This window comes from Wyeomyia smithii, chromosome 1 (genome assembly GCF_029784165.1).
Source record: "Wyeomyia smithii strain HCP4-BCI-WySm-NY-G18 chromosome 1, ASM2978416v1, whole genome shotgun sequence".
NCBI classification, from domain to species: Eukaryota; Metazoa; Arthropoda; class Insecta; order Diptera; family Culicidae; genus Wyeomyia; species Wyeomyia smithii.
The window spans coordinates 56,425,259-56,444,554 of NC_073694.1; the positions used below are offsets into that span (position 1 = coordinate 56,425,259).

Here is a 19,296-nt window from a genome sequence, read left to right on the forward strand (position 1 = left end):
GCAACTTTGTCGAGACGAATGCAAGCGGCTCTGAATGCCACCATGTTATGGTGTCTACAGGAGGGTCTAAACATAAACCCCTCAAAAACAGTTCTAATTCCATTTAGTAGACGGAGAAAGATCTCCATCACTCCTCCAACACTGAATGGAGTTAGACTGAGCTTCAGCAATGAAGTCAAATACCTCGAAATTATTCTGGATAAGAAACTGAACTGGCCTGCACAACTGGGTCATATCGCTGAGAAAGCGACCTCGGCTATCTGGGCCTGCAGAACTCTGTTCGGTAAGAACTGGAAATTGAAACCAGACTTGGCAGTCTGGTCTTACAAGACCATTGCCAGACCAAGAACACCTATGCTGCCCTTGTGTAGTGGCCTAAGGTGAACGAAGTGACTGCTCAAGCCAAACTCAAAAAAGTTTAAAGACTTGCATGTCTTTCGGTTACCAGCACGAACGCGAACAACTCTAATTACAGCCATGAAAGCAATGCTCTGCCTACTGCCTCTACATCTTGTGAAAAAGGAAGCAGAGCTTGGCGCTCCAAGGTTGCAAAGGAGGAAAACTTTACTCTAAAGGGACCAAATCAGCCACCTTCGCATACTTAGGGAGTTCAAACTAACTCCGCTATTAACTACAGTCTCCGACTGGATGGACGTTAGGACCAACATGGATATTCCGTATAGAGTGATGGAAACAAACCGCTCTAAGTGGAACAATGAAGGGCCTAATCTTCCACCTGGCATCGTCAGTTTTAATACGGATGGCTCGAAAATGGGATCCCTATTAGGCCTAACGGGATCTGGCATATACGGACCCGGTATCAGGGAAACGTTTTCCCTGGGCAAATGGCCCACCGTTTTTCAAACAGATATATGCCATATATATCTGCGCAAAAATATGCTGAAACGCAACTACAGGCATGCGAAAATCGGTATATTCTCGGACAGTCAAGCAGCACTACTAGCACTTAGGTTCGTCAAATGCGCTTCCAACTTGTTTGGGAATGCATTGAAACTCCACGGGAACAGAACTCAGTTTTTCTGTTTTGGGTACCCGGACATTGCGGAGCCGAGGGTAATGAACACGCTGACTACCTAGCAAGAGTTTATTGGCCCCAAGCCGTTCCTGAGTACGTCCGATTCCGCTATCAAAAGCGAACTACTAACTTGGGAAAGACTAGAAATAGCATCGCAATGGCAACAGGTATAGGGTTGTAGACAAGCTAAACATTTAATCTATTCGAACCCTGGAACCGCCAGAAAGTTACTTAGTCTAAATCGTAGTGAACTATGGATAATCATGGGACTCCTTACCGAACACTGTCCCGCTTTTTTATCATTAAAAGAAAATCGGTGTAGTGTTGAACGACACCTGCCGATTCTGCAAATCTGAACCAGAGAGCTCAGATCATGTGCTTCGTTTTTGCGGAACTCTAGCTTCCTAAAGATACAACTTCTTAGGAAGTTACCTTTTAACTTCATATCAAGTATGGAGCTCTAAACCCAAGCAGGTCATTAGCTTCATCATCTATGTTGTACCTGATTGGGGTACAGGTTTACAACAAAATAGTTCTACTCAATCAATGAGTACGAGCAATCCGTAACTTGTGCAGAGCAATCGGGGCCCGCCACAAACGACAATCAGCAAGAAAAATAGTATCAGGGCACCCGGCCACAGTGAGACAACACTTGTGGAGCCTTATCACAGCAAATTAGGTATTTAGTTTCGATTAGCTTACATAATAATCGATAGTTATTCGTATCGCACAAAGCAACGCATTTCAACTCGTTCACATTGTTATTTACTTCACGGTGCTCCCACAGACCGCTATTTGAAAAAAATTCATTATAGGGTCTGAGTACATCATTCGATTCGTTATGACGTCCTGAATCTCTGGTCAAAATTTCAAAATCGTCGTACTACGGTACGGAGTAACGCCCTTTTGAAGGTCATAAAGTACAAAAAAGTGATATGAAAACAACGAAACACTTATTGTAAAGCACGTTTCTCAACCATCATTCAATGAAATAAATAATCCAAAATAGTTTCTACACAGTCATATGTATTATATTTCATGACTTCTACAAGTGGGCTCTGGGTAACGATTAAAACTGATAAACCGAACGTTGTAATCGGCGCTATTTACATTCCTCCTAATTTGCGGAATGAAGTCGAGATAATCGATCGGCATATTTCTTCAGTGGAAAGAGCTGTTAATTCTACTAGTATTAACGACGATGTTCTTATTTTTGGTGACTACAATCGTGCCGGTTTATCCTGGTCGATTCACACAGACGGAAATTACCTCTTCGTGAATGCAGGTAGCTCCCATTTATTGGACGGTATGGCTTTTCAGTGCATGCACCAGATTAATCCTGTTTGCAATCGATTTAATCTTTTTCTCGATTTAATCTTTGTAAACTCGCATGCTTTACCAGCTTGTTCAGTCACTACTGCACCCGACCCTCTCTGTAACATTGACGTACATCACCCACCATTGATGGTTAGTTTCGACAGACCTGTTGAGGCTCTATTTATAGACGAATTTGATTCATCCAGTTTCGATTTTCGACGCGGAAACTATGATGCTATCGAATCAGAATTGAGAGGTATCGCCTGGACTTTTATCAACCGAAGTACAGATTTGGATGAGGCCGTGTCTGGATTTACTGAATTGATTCAGGAACTTATACATCGCCATATTCCCAAAGCTCGTCCTCGTCGTGAGCCTATTTTTGAAAATCGACATCTCACTAAACTTAACCGCCTTCGTAAGTCAGCTTTGCGTGCATATCAAAAAAATAGAAACCCTATCAATCGGACACGGTTCACTTCTGCTAGTCGATCATACAAAACGCTGAATAAAAGTCTGTACACGATGTTCGTGCGTAAAACGGGACGCAACCTACGCTTAAATCTGAAAAGCTTCTGGAGGTTTGATAACTCGAAGCGTAAGGAAGAAGGATTACCATCTAGTGTGTTCCTGCTAAATAGTGAAGCGTCTACTAACAACAGTAAATGCGATTTATTTGCCGAGCACTTCGCTAGCGTTTTCAACAAGGAGCGTTTTCAATGCCGAAGTCTTCGAGATCACAATCGGAGAGGTTTCCAAAGCCATCTGCGATCTGAAACAGTCCTACTCCCCTGGACCAGATGGCATTTCTGCTGTACTCCTGAAAAAATGTGCTGGAAGTTTAGAGTCACCGCTTGCTGCTATTTTCAATCTTTCCTTACTTAAACATCAATTTCCCCGTGAATGGAAAGAGTCGTTAATGTTTCCGGTATATAAAAAAGGTGACAAACGAAATGTCGAAAATTATCGTGGTATCTCATGTTTGTGTGCCTGCTCCAAGGTTTTTGAAACTATTATGCATCATCATCTGATATTCAGCGTGAAGAACTACATCTCTACTGCACAGCATGGGTTTTCCCTGGTAGATCTGTATCTACCAATTTACTAGAGTTCACTTCATTTTGCCTTCGCGGTATGGACCGGAGCCTTCAGATCGATGCTGTCTACACGGACCTGAAAGCTACTTTCGATCGCGTTGATCATGGACTACTTTGTGCCAAATGCGACAAGCTTGGAACTTCAATTGGAATGGTGGAATGGGTACACTCGTACCTACGTAATCGTAAGATCGCTGTTAAGTTGGGCAAGTCGCAATCCGCCTGGTTTAGTAACAATTCTGGTGTTCCCCAGGGTAGCATTCTTTTTTTTTTCCTTGGGCCGCTACTCTTTTCGCTGTTCATAAATGACGTTACGAAAGTTTTACCACCTGGCACACGTTTACTGTATGCGGATGATACAAAAATTTTCAAACTCATCGAGACTGTTGAAGATTGCCTTAGGCTTCAATCGTTGATTGACTTATTTAATGACTGGTGCCAACGCAATTATATGATGCTAAGCTTTCCGAAATGTTCTGTGATTAGTTTCCAACGCAAAAAGCAGCCGCTATTGTTCAACTATAACATTGCTGGTACTTGTTTGCAACGTACCGATATTTTTAACTGATTTGGGTTTTCTGTTGGACACGCAATTAACTTTCAGGCAGCATTTTTCGATGATCATCTCTAAGGCTAATCGTCAACTTGGGTTAATATTCAGAATCGGAAATGAGTTCGTTGATTATGGCACCTTGCGGTCTCTTTACTGCTCTTTGGTTCGCTCAATTTTGAAAACTGCGTGCGCTGTATGGAACCCGCATTATGAGTTCTGGATTCAGCGAATTGAGCGCGTTCAGAAAACCTTTACTAAAAGAATCTGTCGCACACTACCATGGAGAGATCCCGATCACCTGTCATCCTATGAAAGCCTATGCTTATGAGTTGGAATCACACCACTCGAACAGCGCCGCAAAGAAATAATTTCCAAAATGACACAACATTTTGACAGGCCGGTATAATTGTCCAGCTATCTTGGCTATGTTACAGTTGCATTGCCCTCTACGACCTCGACGAGACCAGCGTTTGTTGCATACAAATGCGCATCGCACAAACTACGGCCTGAACGAGCCTATCCGCACAGAACGGAAGGTCATCTGTGATACGAAAACTGCTAAGTGCTCAGTGAATTTTGCAGCGCTCCCCAGGGGTGGAAAGAACGCTTTTTACACGGAAAATAAACAAAATTTATACTACTTTTATCGAAATCAATCAAACACACTGGTATAAATCTGTCGGCGAAAACACTACAGGTTAACTCTGCTAAGCATCTGTAAGAAGGAAAACACATTATTTCTAGGGGCTTGACAACTTCATTTCATGAAAAATATTTCGGTAATGGTGGATATATATATTAATATTTATCATTTATTTATCACATTAACTTCCCAACCATAGCGTATAGGACATGGTGAAACGGTTTGATCAACAAGTAGTGTCTGAAAATGCAACGATAAACACTTAGTAACAATGAATACAATCGAATTTTGCTCGTTGCACTAAATTCGTAGCCCAACTAGTGAAGGACTTTCACGCGTTGGGTTGAGCTATCCAGGTTGCAAGATGACACCGGTTGTTTCTTTTTGTTAGGATTACTAATCACCTATTGGGTTACCTTTGGATACCTTTCCTCCACCTCTCCCCTGAGCGCGTTATGTATTATACAAATGTTTCCATATATGAACGAACGCTAGAGGTAAGGCACTATTGATATACAATGGTGATTCGCTTACCGGTTGCTCCTTAGTCGGGGGTTTGTTAGTTGGGCCCTCATCCATCTAAAAAGCGCTCTTATGTCAAAATGGAACGACATTCAAATGCATGCAAGAAACCCGAAAAGTGAATAAAAAATAAAATAAATTTTTACTACTCGTACTTGAGTTTATTTGTCATTGATTGTTGATGGTTACCTTTGATTACTCGAAAAAAATGACATTGATTACTTCGGAGTATTCTCAGGTTACGACGCATTTCGAAACCCCTTGAAACGAACCTCTTGGGATCCTTTTTTAGTGTTCTGTAAGGTTGTCACTTTCGGTTGTCAGCAAAGATACCAGATTTGTCAGCAAAACGATGATTTGTTTTGAATAGCAGGTATGTGCGGTTTTTTTCAATCTCCATCCCGCATAATCAATAACCATAAACGGATGATAATCCATATGGTTTAACGATACCCCATACAGTCGAAACTATATCCCGAACTAGTTGTTAGGCACGTTTTATGATTATTGATTATGCGGGAAGTTTAACTACATTTTTTTCCCTATGACTTTCTCAAAATGTGTGCAGGTTTTTACTGATTTCTGCCTCCTCGAGCGCATTTTTTCGAATCACGATTAGATTTTTATCAGATTTAAAAAAAAAGACTGCACAATGAAACCAATCGCATTATTCGTTGCTCTAGAAGCTAACCTGATTTTAATTAACCTTATTCAGCTTATTTTTATTTGAATGGCATGTCGCATGTCAAATCAATGAGTAGAAAATCTATATTCTCCAGAATGGACTAGAGTCAATCGGCAAAACATTTAATATAATCTTATAAGATGATGAAAATAGTTTATAATTTTCATTTTCGAATAAAAATGTGATTCATTTATTATAAATATTCGGAAAATTTGCGTTAAAAAATTCATCTGTGCCATGATTTTTAAAAACTCAAAGTACTTTCTTTAGTTTTCAAAAACTCACGAGCTGCATTTTAAATTTTAACAATTTTCAAAAATAGCCGTCTATGACACATGGTACAATTGTAAATGGAAGAATTGCAACATTAACGTTTTAAAACGCACGATTTTTCAATAACATTGATTGTTGTTCGTGTTTCAAATCAACATTTGTCGATTACAATACCTTTGTTACACTGTTGTAATATGACAAACTCCACAAATGTGAATAATTGCGAATTTTACCCAAAACGTTTTTGCATCGAACGTAATAGATTGTATTAAACGGGTTAAACTGTTGAAATAACCGTCAATTCAAAACATCGAATAAATTATGCCACATTATACCACTGGCAATGCGGCATGAACGTACACGACAAATAAATATTGCCCGAGAGCACAGAAAATTCAATTGTCATTTTTCAGTCCTTTTTGTGTGCACTTTCTGTTCGATCATATACCTGAAGTTGACCTTCCGTTCTGTGCTATCCGCCAAATGGCTCTGCTCTTTAATCGATACTTTGACAATTTTAATTTTTAGTAACTTATTGTGTATTGTGAATTGTTCATTGATGTATTTTATTGTATGATATATGTTATTCTGCACTTGTATTCCTAAAAGATGCTGGGTTTTTATGCCGGCTCGAAAGTTTCCTTCACGGCCTCTCGAGGCGGCTTTTCCCATATATATATATATTTTTTTTTTTTTTTTTGTTTCAGGTGGAGGGGAAATTTGCATCCAAACCCCTGAGGTAACCAACCTCAGGGAGTGTGGGGTTGGTTTGAATCAGTGACCGGACCCACTAAAACCCCTCCAGTCTCCAGCCCATAATACTCCCCGGGACCACCGCTAGGTATTGCTTCGGGGAGCGGCTTTTGTGCTCTGTGCACCCTCTTGGTTCTATAGATCTCTTTGCTAACTTAGCTAACTAACCTGGAGACTGGCCGTTAGCTAACACTGGCGTGTCGGTGGTCAACCTGTCGCCTGTTTTGCAATTCTAAAACTATTTGAGAGGCGGCTGTACAAACCGCCCTCCAAATGTTTGGGTCTTTACACATCCTCCGAACTAGGTTGTCCGGAGTGGTGTCTGGCCCGCTCACTACCATCATGTCGCTCCGCGCATGCACAAAACGAGGGCACACGAAGAAGACATGCTCAGCAGTTTCTTCCGCATCCGCGCACTCGGGACACATGGGGGACCCCGCATGCCCGAATCTGTGTAGATACTGCCTGAAGCAACCATGACCTGACAGAATCTGTGTCAAGTGGAAGTTAACTTCTCCATGGCGCCTCCCGACCCATCTGGATACGTCCGGAATAAGTCGATGCGTCCATCTACCCTTTGCGGAATTGGACCATTCCTGCTGCCATCTGATCATCGAGAATGAGAATGACATTCTGGTGCCTCGTATACCCCTTGTGTCACGTTGATCGAAGCATTCTACGTCCTCCTTAATGGCTATGCTGATAGGCATCATGCCGGACAGGACGCAGATTGCGTCGTATGACACTGTACGGTGCAAGACGGAGGATGCAGCGCGCACGTTCCGACGAGCAAAGAGCGGAACGCGGTGTCGCATTCAGATCCGCTAAGGCAACGCTTAAGAGCGCAATCAGAGCCAGCAAACGAGCCTGTTTCGAACGACTCTGCGCCAGTGCCAATTCGAACCCGTGGGGTGACGCCTACAGGATCGTTATGACCAAGACTAGAGGTGCGCTAGCCCCGGCCGAACAATCACCAGCGATGCTAGAAACGATCATTCAGAGCCTCTTCCCAAGACACGAACCAAGTCCCTGGCCTCCGGCTGACGAGTCACCACCTACCGTGAGTGACGGCAGCCGTGCAGAGGCTGACGATGCGGTAAGGGTGACGGAAGATTAATTGATCGAGATCGCAAACTCCCTGAAGGTAGGCAAGGCTCCGGGACCAGACGGAATCCCGAACTTGGCCATCAAGACGGCCATCAAAGAAGCCCCCGGGTTGTTCAGGGCGGTCATGCAGAAATGCCTTGACGACTGCCTCTTCCCGGACGTGTGGAAGCGCCAGAGGCTGGTGCTGTTGCCGAAGGTTGGGAAACCACCAGGTGACCCATCGGCATACAGACCAATCTGCCTGCTGGACACGGCGGGCAAGGTGCTTGAGAGGGTAATCCTCAATAGACTGGTGAAATATACAGAAAGTGAAAACGGTCTATCAAGCAACCAGTTCGGTTTTCGAAAAGGTAGGTCCACGGTGGATGCGATTCTCTCCGTCACTAGAACGGCTGAGGTTGCAATCCAACGCAAGAGGAGGGGCATTCGTTACTGCGCGATCGTCACGCTTGACGTGAAGAACGCGTTTAACAGTGCCAGCTGGGACTCCATAGCCTTAGCGCTACAGAGTCTCAGAGTGCCGACGTCGCTGTACGAAATTCTAGGCAACTACTTTCAGAATCGAGTGCTAGTGTATAACACAAACGAGGGTCAGAAAAGCATTCCAGTTACCGCAGGTGTACCGCAAGGTTCCATCCTGGGTCCGGTACTGTGGAACGCTATGTATGACGGCGTGTTAAAACTAACACTCCCTCCAGGGGTGGTGATCGTGGGCTTCGCCGATGACATAACTCTTGAGGTCTATGGCGAGTCTATTAGAGAGGTAGAGTTAAAGGCCGCGCTATCAATACGCGTAGTGGAAGACTGGATGCACTCCAGGAAACTGGAGCTAGCGCACCATAAGACTGAAGTTATTGTTGTTAATAACAGAAAGTCTGAGCAGGAGGCATCGATTAGTGCCGGTACATGCACTATCGCCTCAAAACGCTCGTTGAAGCTTCTGGGGGTTATGATCGACGACAAGCTCACGTTCGGGAGCCACGTCGATTACACCTGCAAGAAAGCTTCCATGGCTGTGGCAGCGCTGTCTCGCATGATGGCAAACAGCTCAGCGGTTCGTAGCAGCAGGCGCAAAGTCCTTGCTAGCGTGACCACGTCCATACTCAGGTATGGAGGACCAGTGTGGTCCAAGGTATTGAGTACCTCGTGCCATCGCGGCAAACTCGAGAGTACGTACAGGCTAATATGCCTAAGGGTCGCGTGCGCATACCGAACAGTGTCGTACGAGGCGGTTTGCGTCCTGGCTGGCATGATGCCCATCAGCATCATCGTCAAAGAGGATGTAGAATGCTTCGACCAACGCGACACGAGGGGTATTCGCAACACCATACGGTCATCCTCAATGGCCAGGTGGCAGCGGGAGTGGTCCAACACTACAAAAGGTAGATGGACACACCGACTCATTCCAGAGTTAGCAGGCTGGATTAATAGGCGCCATGGGGAAGTAACCTTCCATCTGACACAGATCCTGTCAGGCCATGGCTGCTTTAGGCAGTACCTGCATAGGTTCGGGTACACCGAGTCCCCTATGTGCCCCGCTTGTACGGGTGCGGAAGAAAGCGCAGAGCATGTGTTCTTCACATGTCCGCGCTTCGAGCGGGTACGGTACGAAATGCTGGCAATAAGTGGGATGGACACCACGCCAGATAATATAGTGCGTAGGATGAAAAATTGAAAAAAAAAACAATTGCTGAATACTGCGATATCCTATCTGTTGGACCAACAAAATAGAGTTTTCTGTGGAACACTCTTCCTAAAAATCAGTTTTTTGACGTAGAATTACGTCTTACGGCAACATATACAGGGGACCAGTTTCATTACAGGGATCCAATTTCAAAAACCAAAACCATCGAGAGCGTCACAAAAATTGTCCATTTTCAACCGTTTTAAGCTCAGTCAGTTTCCAACCGATTTTCGTCATTTTTGCAGTAATCGATTGGAAAATCAACCAAGCACCCGTCCAAATGCAGAAAGTTGTAATCTGATTGTTCGAACGATTGTACTATTGAAAATTGTCAAGCCTTGTCGAAACGCAAATGTCGACCTCTGATTGGTCGCACAATGCTTCCTTCCCTAACAAGGTCGACAGAATATACCTAGTTGACTAAGAATGCGCGCTTTGTGTTTAATGTATAATTCATCCCATGGTTGTGCCGATACCACACGGACGTTGGTTGCTGATCGTGAAGAAGAAAGAAAAGCCGGGTTTCAATTTCTGGTTGATCGCGCTGGGCGCGTTGATACTTAAGTTGATACGTGCGAAAAAAATCTTTGTCAGAGCGGATATCGCGCGCTATCTGGACCATGAAGCAATTATGCGATAATTGAATGAAATTTGCAACTGCAGCAACTAGTCTTTTTCAAGGCTACTATAATGAATGGTTATTAATAAATTGCAACTTTGATTGCAGTTTGATGCTGCTGCAATTGCGCAACAGTGTGATGTATATAACGATTCGATAACACTGTGCATCACAAGCGGTATATGCGAAACAAATCCGATTCCAAACAGAGAAGTTCAGCAAGTTCTGCTCACGGCGCTGAGTCCGTTTTAGAAAATTCATAACACTTCATTAATAAATATGTAACGAAAGAAGACGGTTGTTGCTTAACATCACATCTTGAAGAAGACGGTTGTTGCTTAACATCACAGCATAATTGCGACCCTTATATCCGATACGAGAACGGGAACATCTTCTTCCTTCAAGCCGTGCAACACACGATACATGTTATATTGTTGCCTTTATAAGGCAACAAAAGGTTGACAAGAGGAATGTAACAATTTATTTGAAGCAGCAAACGTACGGCGGTCTGAACTTTGCGGCAAGTGTAATAGTATAACGTTTGTTGTAATCCGCCAACCGGGAAGCAACCGAAAATGTTTCTCCTTACAACGTGGTTTGACCTGTTGTGACAAATTTTCTGGCTCCTTTGTCGCTTGTCTCTGGTGCCATCTCAATGATGACACATTTGTTGGCTGGTACACAGTTGACGATAAAATAATGCGCTTTCACGCTCAAATTTCGCTTATATACCGACAAACTGTGAGCAGCGTAGCCCATCCTCTTTTTTACGAACGTAGTAGAATGATATAACTGGAAATAATTTTTCCAGTTATCCCATTCCACAACGTGCGTAAAAAATCGGGTTCGCCACAGAAGGCAGAATCTCGAAAGGCAGAAGCACGAAAGGCAGAATCATGAAAGGCAGAACTCTATGACCGTACACACAAGGCAGAATATTTCAAAAGGCAGAATTTCGAAGGGCACGAAAGGCAGAATCACTGATAGCAGAGCCTGACTCACGATAGCCAAGTGCGTGATGGCAAATTGGTGCGAATCCTGGTCACGGTATCAAAGCTGCTATTCTACATTTATTATTTGATATTATTTGGTAACCAGACATAATAACTGGTCACACAGCAATGACCAGTTTTGATAGGAGGTGCAATTCAAGCCTAATTATTACATCCGACTGGTTTGGCTCAGGTCCTCAAGACTCTCATGGCATCGCGGAGAGTAATCTTTCGATGTTAGGTATAACTTACACTAGTCTCAACGGCTTGTTGGTTATAATTAACATAAAACAATTCATGCGGCGAAGACGCATAATCGAGGGCAAGGAACCGAGGCGGCACAAAGCCGCCGTGGTTTCCGCGGTCCGAGCCGGCCGCCGACCCGCCGTCGGAAGCGGCGGCCTCTCGCATACAAACAATTGATCTATTGGTTTTCTAGGACTATTCAAACAGGTTTTCTTTCCCTTAGTTAAGTCCGAACGAGCGGTAACGAGTAAGGACAGCATACACTTGGACAATAGAGTCGGCCAAAGGCCGCGAGTGTGTGTTGTTTAAAAGAAAATAGACCATTTTTTGATTCTGCCATTCGTGCTCTTTGTGATTCTGCCATTCGTTATTCTGCCTTATGAAATATTCTGCCATTCGTAATTCTGCTTTTCGTGATTCTGCCTTTCGTGGTTCTGCCTTTCGATTTTCTGCCTTCCGTAGGAGACCCAAAAAATCTTTGTCGGAGCGAATATCGCGCGCTATCTGGACCATAAAGCATTTATGCGATAATTGAATGAAATTTGCAACTGCAGCAACCAGTCTTTTTCAAGGCTGCTAAATATATTTGGAAGAGCATAATGAATGGTTATTACTAAATTGCAACTTTGATGGCAGTTTGATGCTGCTGCAATTGCGCAGCAGTGTGATGTATATTACGATTCATTAACACTGTGCATCACAAGCGGTACATGCGAAACAAATACGTAAATGTCAATTTACTAAGTTTTCATCATTACAAACCAGTCACTTCTTACAGCATCTCGATCATACTCATGGTTCATAACAATTTACAGAAGGGGCATCTTTGCCGATTGAGGATTCCGGCCTTTCTCTGGTTAAACTCCGTCTTCTTACAGCATCATGAAATACAAACAATCTTCATATTCATATACTTGACCAAGGATTCAGACGATACCTTCGGAAAATTAAAATTCTTTCTGCTTTCTTTATTTTAAACATTTAACAAGGCTGAAATTATTAACTGTTACTGCACAGTTCAATTGTCTGGTAAATACAACTAATATCAAACATTTATGAATTGATCATACGATTTTTTTATGTTTCTTTCAACAGAATCGACTTGAGCACATCGATTAGTGCGTTTTCGACGTAGAATTATGTCTTACGGCAACATATATAGGGGTACAAATTGTAATGCCGAAAGCATCGAGAGCGTCACGAATATTGCCCACTTTTAAAAGTTCTGAATTCAGCTAGTTTCCATCGGATTCCGTTTATTTTTAAAGCAAAAATAATATACGAAAAAATACGGAAAAATATATCGCTTCACACCATTAAAATGATTAACCCTAATCGAGTGTATTTCCAAAGCTATTGCAAAAAATTATTGACATAAAACAGGCTTTCGTAATTCTACGTTAACCTTGCGGTCGTTTCTTATAACCACCTCTTCCACTTTTTTGTCTATAATTTTGACAAAATAGAGTTTTTTTTTTTTGGTCAACATTCCTCCTAAAAATCAGTTTTTTGTCTGTAATTTTGTCTGTAATAGTCAAAACAGTTCAATATGCTCTAAAATTTTATTCATTCAACTAAGCTTCTCTCACGACTTCGTAAAATTTATTTGTTTTGACAATCACAGAAAAAGTTAGGAAAATCAAATAACCAACGACCATAAGATGAGTTTGAATGATTAGCCGTTGTAAACGAACACTGTCACGTTTTCTTTCACATGTCGAATCAATACAATATGTACGACAAAATAACTGACACAGATGGAATAAAATATATAAAAGAACAGCACGCCAACAAATGTAAATTAATGTAAATGAACGCGGATTATAAATACGGAAATCCGTCTATGCTTAGTAGTAAAAGTCAGTTTTTTTAGCAAAGAATGAAGAATATTCACACCCCGACTCACGCGCAGCGAAACTGACACAGGGAAAGGGAGAATATGCTACCTCGTTATTAATAAATTAACAGCTGACACTGAATTTAAATTGTATTCGAACTAATTGCACATTTCAGCATGCATGCTTTATATATGACTACGGCCAATGAATATTTCGCTAGAGAAAACAACTAAAAAGCACATGTTAGACACGGCTTTTGATCGTGCTGCCAGATTCTTTTTTCAACAATTGGGATACGAAAATACAAAGGGCACTTTGGGTCGTTTGGGTTAGGATTTCAATCGAATATTCAAATTAAAATGCTTTTTATGGTTTAATTTTCAATCGAAAAGCGAACTATCGATTTCACAGATCACAATTCCAGTAAAAACTATCCCTGCCTGGCATCTTATAATCAATAGATTGCAAAACAGTTCTTTAATACATTGTAATCCAATCACTACGAGTAATTTCTAATGATAGTTTTTTACTATATTTTATCATCCCTTTTGTTTTTGCTACTAGACAAGTCACTCTATTATCTCCGGTATAATTCCATTCAAAGTACCATGCCTGAAGAACAGTAGCGTGACACTTAATATTCTAGCATCTCCAGTTTGCACGTTGCAGTCAGCTGGTAGCGATGGGTGAGCACGGAACGAAATACGAAGAAGACATTTTAAGGCCCTTATCTCGGGAGGAGCTGTGTGCGTTAAGAGAACTCTACTGCAAACATTACACAGTTGATCTGCACTTTTACTTCTTCATCAAAAACGCTCTCCGATGGCAAGAACAGCTGACAGAGCTCAGCGAATCGGAGAAAATGAAACTTTGTGTGCGTGCATTTATAGAATTTTATACGCCAAAAGCTGTAAATCCGTTGGAAACAGGAACCTTTGTTGCTGTTACGAAAAATGAGGACCCAAACGTCTACTTCCATTCGCTGACCGAGGAACCCGCCCAACTGGAGAAGTATTTGTGCGAGACAAAACGGATCGATTGGACGGCCAGTCCGGTGTTTTCATGCGTTAGTGATCAATTCGCGGATACACTAGCAAATGTGCTCCGAAAGTTCAACTGCAAATATGATTTGTTATCGGACTGTTCTTACTACAAGCTATCACATGAACTTGCCGTTCAGTGTCAATTCCAGTAAATTGAACCATGTTTTTGACTTGTCATACAGTTTGAACAACAGTTTCATTTTAGAATTCCGGAAGATTTGGTAATGAAGCCTCTAGAGCCGAGATGCGCCTCGGTGATGAACGAACGGTGGCCCCATCGCTACCCGAATTCTCAGAAGTATATTGAGATGCTGATAAAATTCAACGGTGGATATGGACTGTTCAATAAGGAGAGCAACGATTTGGTCGGATGGGTTCTGAAGAATGAATTCGCTGGCATCGGGTATGAATTGAGTTCAATTGGTATCATTGGTTGATCACTCGGGGTGCACTTTTTTTTTATTCTCGCTTGTTTTCCGTCGGTCTATTTCCGCCACTGTTGTGGCCAATTACCGACGCCCAGGGAGGCGACTCCACACCCAGGTCCCTAACTCACGACCCGTTTATTAACGGACCGGCGCCAACGGCTTTACTTCCTCATGCGATGGAAGGCGTGATCCCAGAGATTTTTCGCCTCAGAAAATCTCCCGGTGTCGGCTAGGATTGAATCTAGACCAGTTGGGTTGGTTGTGAGTGGATCACGCCACCTCAAAACCATCGACACCTATGTCGGCGGTGGGATTCGAACCCAGGCGTCGAGCGTGGTTAGCGGAGACGTTACCAACCACACTAGGCCCCCGCTCCCGGGGTGCACTTGTCTGAGTAAATTGCTAGTTTCGATTGCAAATTCATGTTTTCTATTACCGACAGTATACGGTAGCCAATTGCTCTGGAATGTAGATAGAAAACATATTATAAAGCAGCTAGCGTTTTCAATGATGCCAGATATGCAGACGTTCGAGTTTTTGCTATACGTATTAAATTAGATGTTCTTATTGCAGACATCTTCAGGTAATGCCCGAGTATCGACAGCGTGGACTAGGCGAGGTTCTGACCAAGGCTATTTCGAAGCGAATCGCGCTGGAAGATAAAGGCGATGTGAATGGTTTCATAGTGGACGAAAACTTAGGTTCGATACGGTTACTAAAGAAGATCGGCTATCAGAAAGTTGCTGGTTCGAATTGGGTTAGGGCTGTGTATGGAATGGAACAATAAACTTACAGATCAGAATCGACGAATATTTGTAAAGTTTGTGAAACAAACAAGTAAATTTTGCTTGAATGTTAATTATTCATATAATGTTTGGAAATGAATCTAATTCGGATTAAAGAAAATTTAAATTTATAAAAGATATTGAATTATAGTTAATTGTTGTTAAACGTATTTTACAAAAAAAAAAAACATTTCATTCGAAAGAGAGCGACATTCCTAATAGGACAATACGGCAAAGTCTATTTCATAAAAGGACCTCCGACGAAGATTGACCGATTATTGTACGATTTTGTTTCTAATACAAAAGACAAATCTCGCCAAACATGTGAAAAGGGCCCATGTGCCATATGTAAACAAGCCAAATTTTCTCGTTTTTTGATTAATACAGGCGAAATCTGCCCTTATCAATAAGCTTTATTGATAAAAGAATTTACTCTTAATCAAACTATATTAATTGTACGGGTAGATTAAGCTTGTATTTAATAAAAAACGTGAAATTGTGGCTTGTTTACATATGGCATATGGGCCCTTTTCACATGTTTGGCGAGAAATATCATTATTCTGTGTTATAGACCTATTTACGTACCAATGTGTTAGTGCCACTCATTGAGGAAAAATTTTACAAATCGCTGTTTTGTTTGCAATGCTATGTTTTTATCAGCTGCACAGATAATTATTTAAACATTTATTATAAGTTCTAAACTCGTTTCTGAATAAATTTTTCATTCGTGATCATGAATCGAAAGAAGCTGTGAAATATAACCGACCAAAAATGATAAAAAGTGATAAAAAGTCGAAGCAACGAGATGCGATGATTTTCAGTTTGGAGGAAACAAAAGCAACTCTATACGGGTTTACACGTTCACTAGTGTGCGTAGGTGAAAAGTCATTTATCTCTATAGCCAACGATTCGGCAAAGCTTGATTTGAATCGGAGACATCTGCGTTCAACAGAATTGCTCTTCAGCTTGAAAATAGTACGACAGAACTCAATAGAACCTGAAATAGCATTACGAAGAATAGTGAAATACAATCGACATTCTAGTTAAGGTTGGTGCAATTCGGCCGAGATTTTGCTATGCGATAGTTTGCTATCTTCAGTGTACAACAATTCAGTAGCTACCGCTTTTTATGGATCGTTAACGGCGCCGGCCACGTCTTTACGATTGTTAGGGTAAGAAAGGATGTAAGGAAGGAGCAACACGACTGTTGCTATGTTGCTGTTACGCAAATTAAACGAAAACGTTATTGCAAAATTAAAAATATTGAACAGTCAAGCTCATTTTGATACGTCTTTATCAATTTGTGGTTCGTGTAGTTATTGGAATGATAACCAAGTCACCATTCATCCCTTCGTTGTTTACTATTCAGAATCTGGAACACTTAAGAATATCAGCTTCATCATAATATCGGAAGTACTCCATCATGATACTGTTGCGGTTCAGGTTTTCATTGCCAAATTAATGAGTTTTTTGAAAACAACAATACAGTTGAAAAAAAGCGATATTAATGTCTGATGGAGCTGCCTCACAATATAAAATAGAACAAAATTTGCAAGTCTTTGCAAGTTCAAAACAAAATATAACGCCGATGCAGAGTGGCATTTTTTGCGACTTCTCATGGTAAAGGCCCATGCGATGCAATTGGTGGCATATTAAAACGAATGGCAGGAAATGCAAGTTTAGCTTAAGAACATGAACATCCCATTACAAGCGAAAAAGAATTGTATGATTGTAATAAAAATTCATCAAAAATGTCATTTAGTTGGGTATCATATGAAGAATATGAACAAGGAGTAACAGAATGGAGCAATATTTTCAAAAAATCTATAATAATAGCTGCCACACAAAAGAATTACTCTTTTGTTCCGATTTCAGAAAATAAGATACAAGCTGTTTTCAAAAGATGATTTACTTATGATGTATATACAATATAAGGTGAAACTAGTTCTGTAAAGTATCTATGTCATAAAAAAATATGTTCCTACGATAATAAAACTCGAAAATAAATATTTGATTCTTTATATATTTATATCACTTAGAACATTTAACTCTTTTCTTGAGAACCGTTCGCCCAATCGTTTTGTTGTCAAAGGATGAATTGTATATTTTTGATGAAGCATTCCAATGAACGTATGGTTTTTGCTGGAGAACCATGGACAAATTAAGAGAAACGTGTATTTTCCTACACTTTTTTTTGGAGATATGCATCGTGTTTCGGTTAATCACAATATTTATTGACCGAACGAAATTTTCGGCTAAACGGTCACAGTAAACAAATATCTGGGTACAACGTTTGCATTAAAACGAACTTATTTCGGATGGTGATAAAAACTAAGATAGATAATTTATTTCGATATACTTCTCATGGAAAATAATTATATTAACTTGCTTGCAGAGAAATTCTACGCCCTTGCGAGCGGGATTCTGACAGTTAATCAGAACATTCGCCATGTTTTTCAGTTCTTCATTCGTGCCAACATCTTTCGCTTCAGGTTTACCCAGAAATTCCCGATGGGACGCAGCTGGGAAACGTTGGGTGCGTTCGCCGACTTAGGTATCACATCGATATTCAGCCGCTCCATCTCCACCAACGATCGTTCCGAGCAATGGACTTACGCCAGATCCGACCAAAACGCTGCGTCTTCGCCCATTATGGTATTTCTTGATAAACGACACAACTTCCGGTGGGCAATTTTCCCGTTCAGGGCCAGTTCGGAGCGAAAGAGGAGCGGCTTTGACATCCTCTTCCCGCTTATTGTCAGTCACAGCAGCACCTTCCTGGGGAACTTGTTGTCCGAAATCAACTTTACCTCGGTGCTCACTTCTTTCGTGGGGGAAGTAAATACGAAGTGCCCTGCCAGTCGTTGTCATTCAGGGTGAGATGGTCTCGTCGTTCATCACGGGACTGCCGCTTTCTGACATGTATGACCAAGTTCTCTAGGTACTGTTTGACTGTTTGGCCAGTTACACTGACCTTAAGGCCTAGCGCACGCAGCATACTTTTCCCTCAGTCTTCCTCTTCTGCATCCTTTGAAGCTACTGGTCGCTCAGGATCGTCCGGAACCGGGCTTTCGTCCGACGCTTTGATTGTTGTCCGTATCCTGCGTCCACAAAGTGCACTATGTCCGTTTTCGATGCGGTGGGGTACCGTTCTTTGAGCGAGCACACTTCTGAACGGAGCAGCTTCACTGTTTGGGCCATCACGGTTAAAATTCCACTAAAAGAGCTGTAAATTTTCAATTGCTGACATATGGGTTACTATGATTGATGCTGCATGAGTAGTTGGGTTAGTGCGTGTGAAGGTAAACCCATGAAAATCGACGATTTTGGTCCATTTTCTTAATGCAAACGTTAGGCCTATCTATCGCTGAACACTGTGGGCAAGGTAAACGGCCTGACAAGCAACCAATTCAGTTCTGAAGGGTAGGTTCACGCTGGATGCAATTCTCCTCGTAACCAACACAGCGGAGGTAGCAGCCCAGCGCTAGAAAAGAGACAGCTGCTATTGCGCAATCGTCACGCTCCACGTGAAGAACGCGTTCAATAGCGCCAGCTGGGACTGCGTTCGGAATTGCGTTCCAATCCCCGCAGAGGTTACGCATCGTTCTATCCTGGGCCCGGAATTGTGGAATGTCATGTATGTCGGTGTGTTGAATGTTAAGTTCCCTGTAGGAG

At 41.9% G+C, this 19,296-nt stretch overlaps 1 protein-coding gene across 1 annotated transcript; it reads left to right on the plus strand.

The window, feature by feature from the left end:
• The first annotated feature begins 13,984 nt into the window (after positions 1–13,984).
• LOC129725559 (uncharacterized) lies at positions 13,985–17,454 on the plus strand. Its single transcript, XM_055681557.1, has 3 exons — positions 13,985–14,556; positions 14,614–14,811; positions 15,410–17,454. The coding sequence occupies exons 1-3, from the start codon at positions 14,048–14,050 to the stop codon at positions 15,621–15,623; spliced, it is 921 nt and encodes a 306-aa protein (XP_055537532.1). The 5' UTR covers positions 13,985–14,047; the 3' UTR covers positions 15,624–17,454.
• Positions 17,455–19,296: the final 1,842 nt, after the last annotated feature.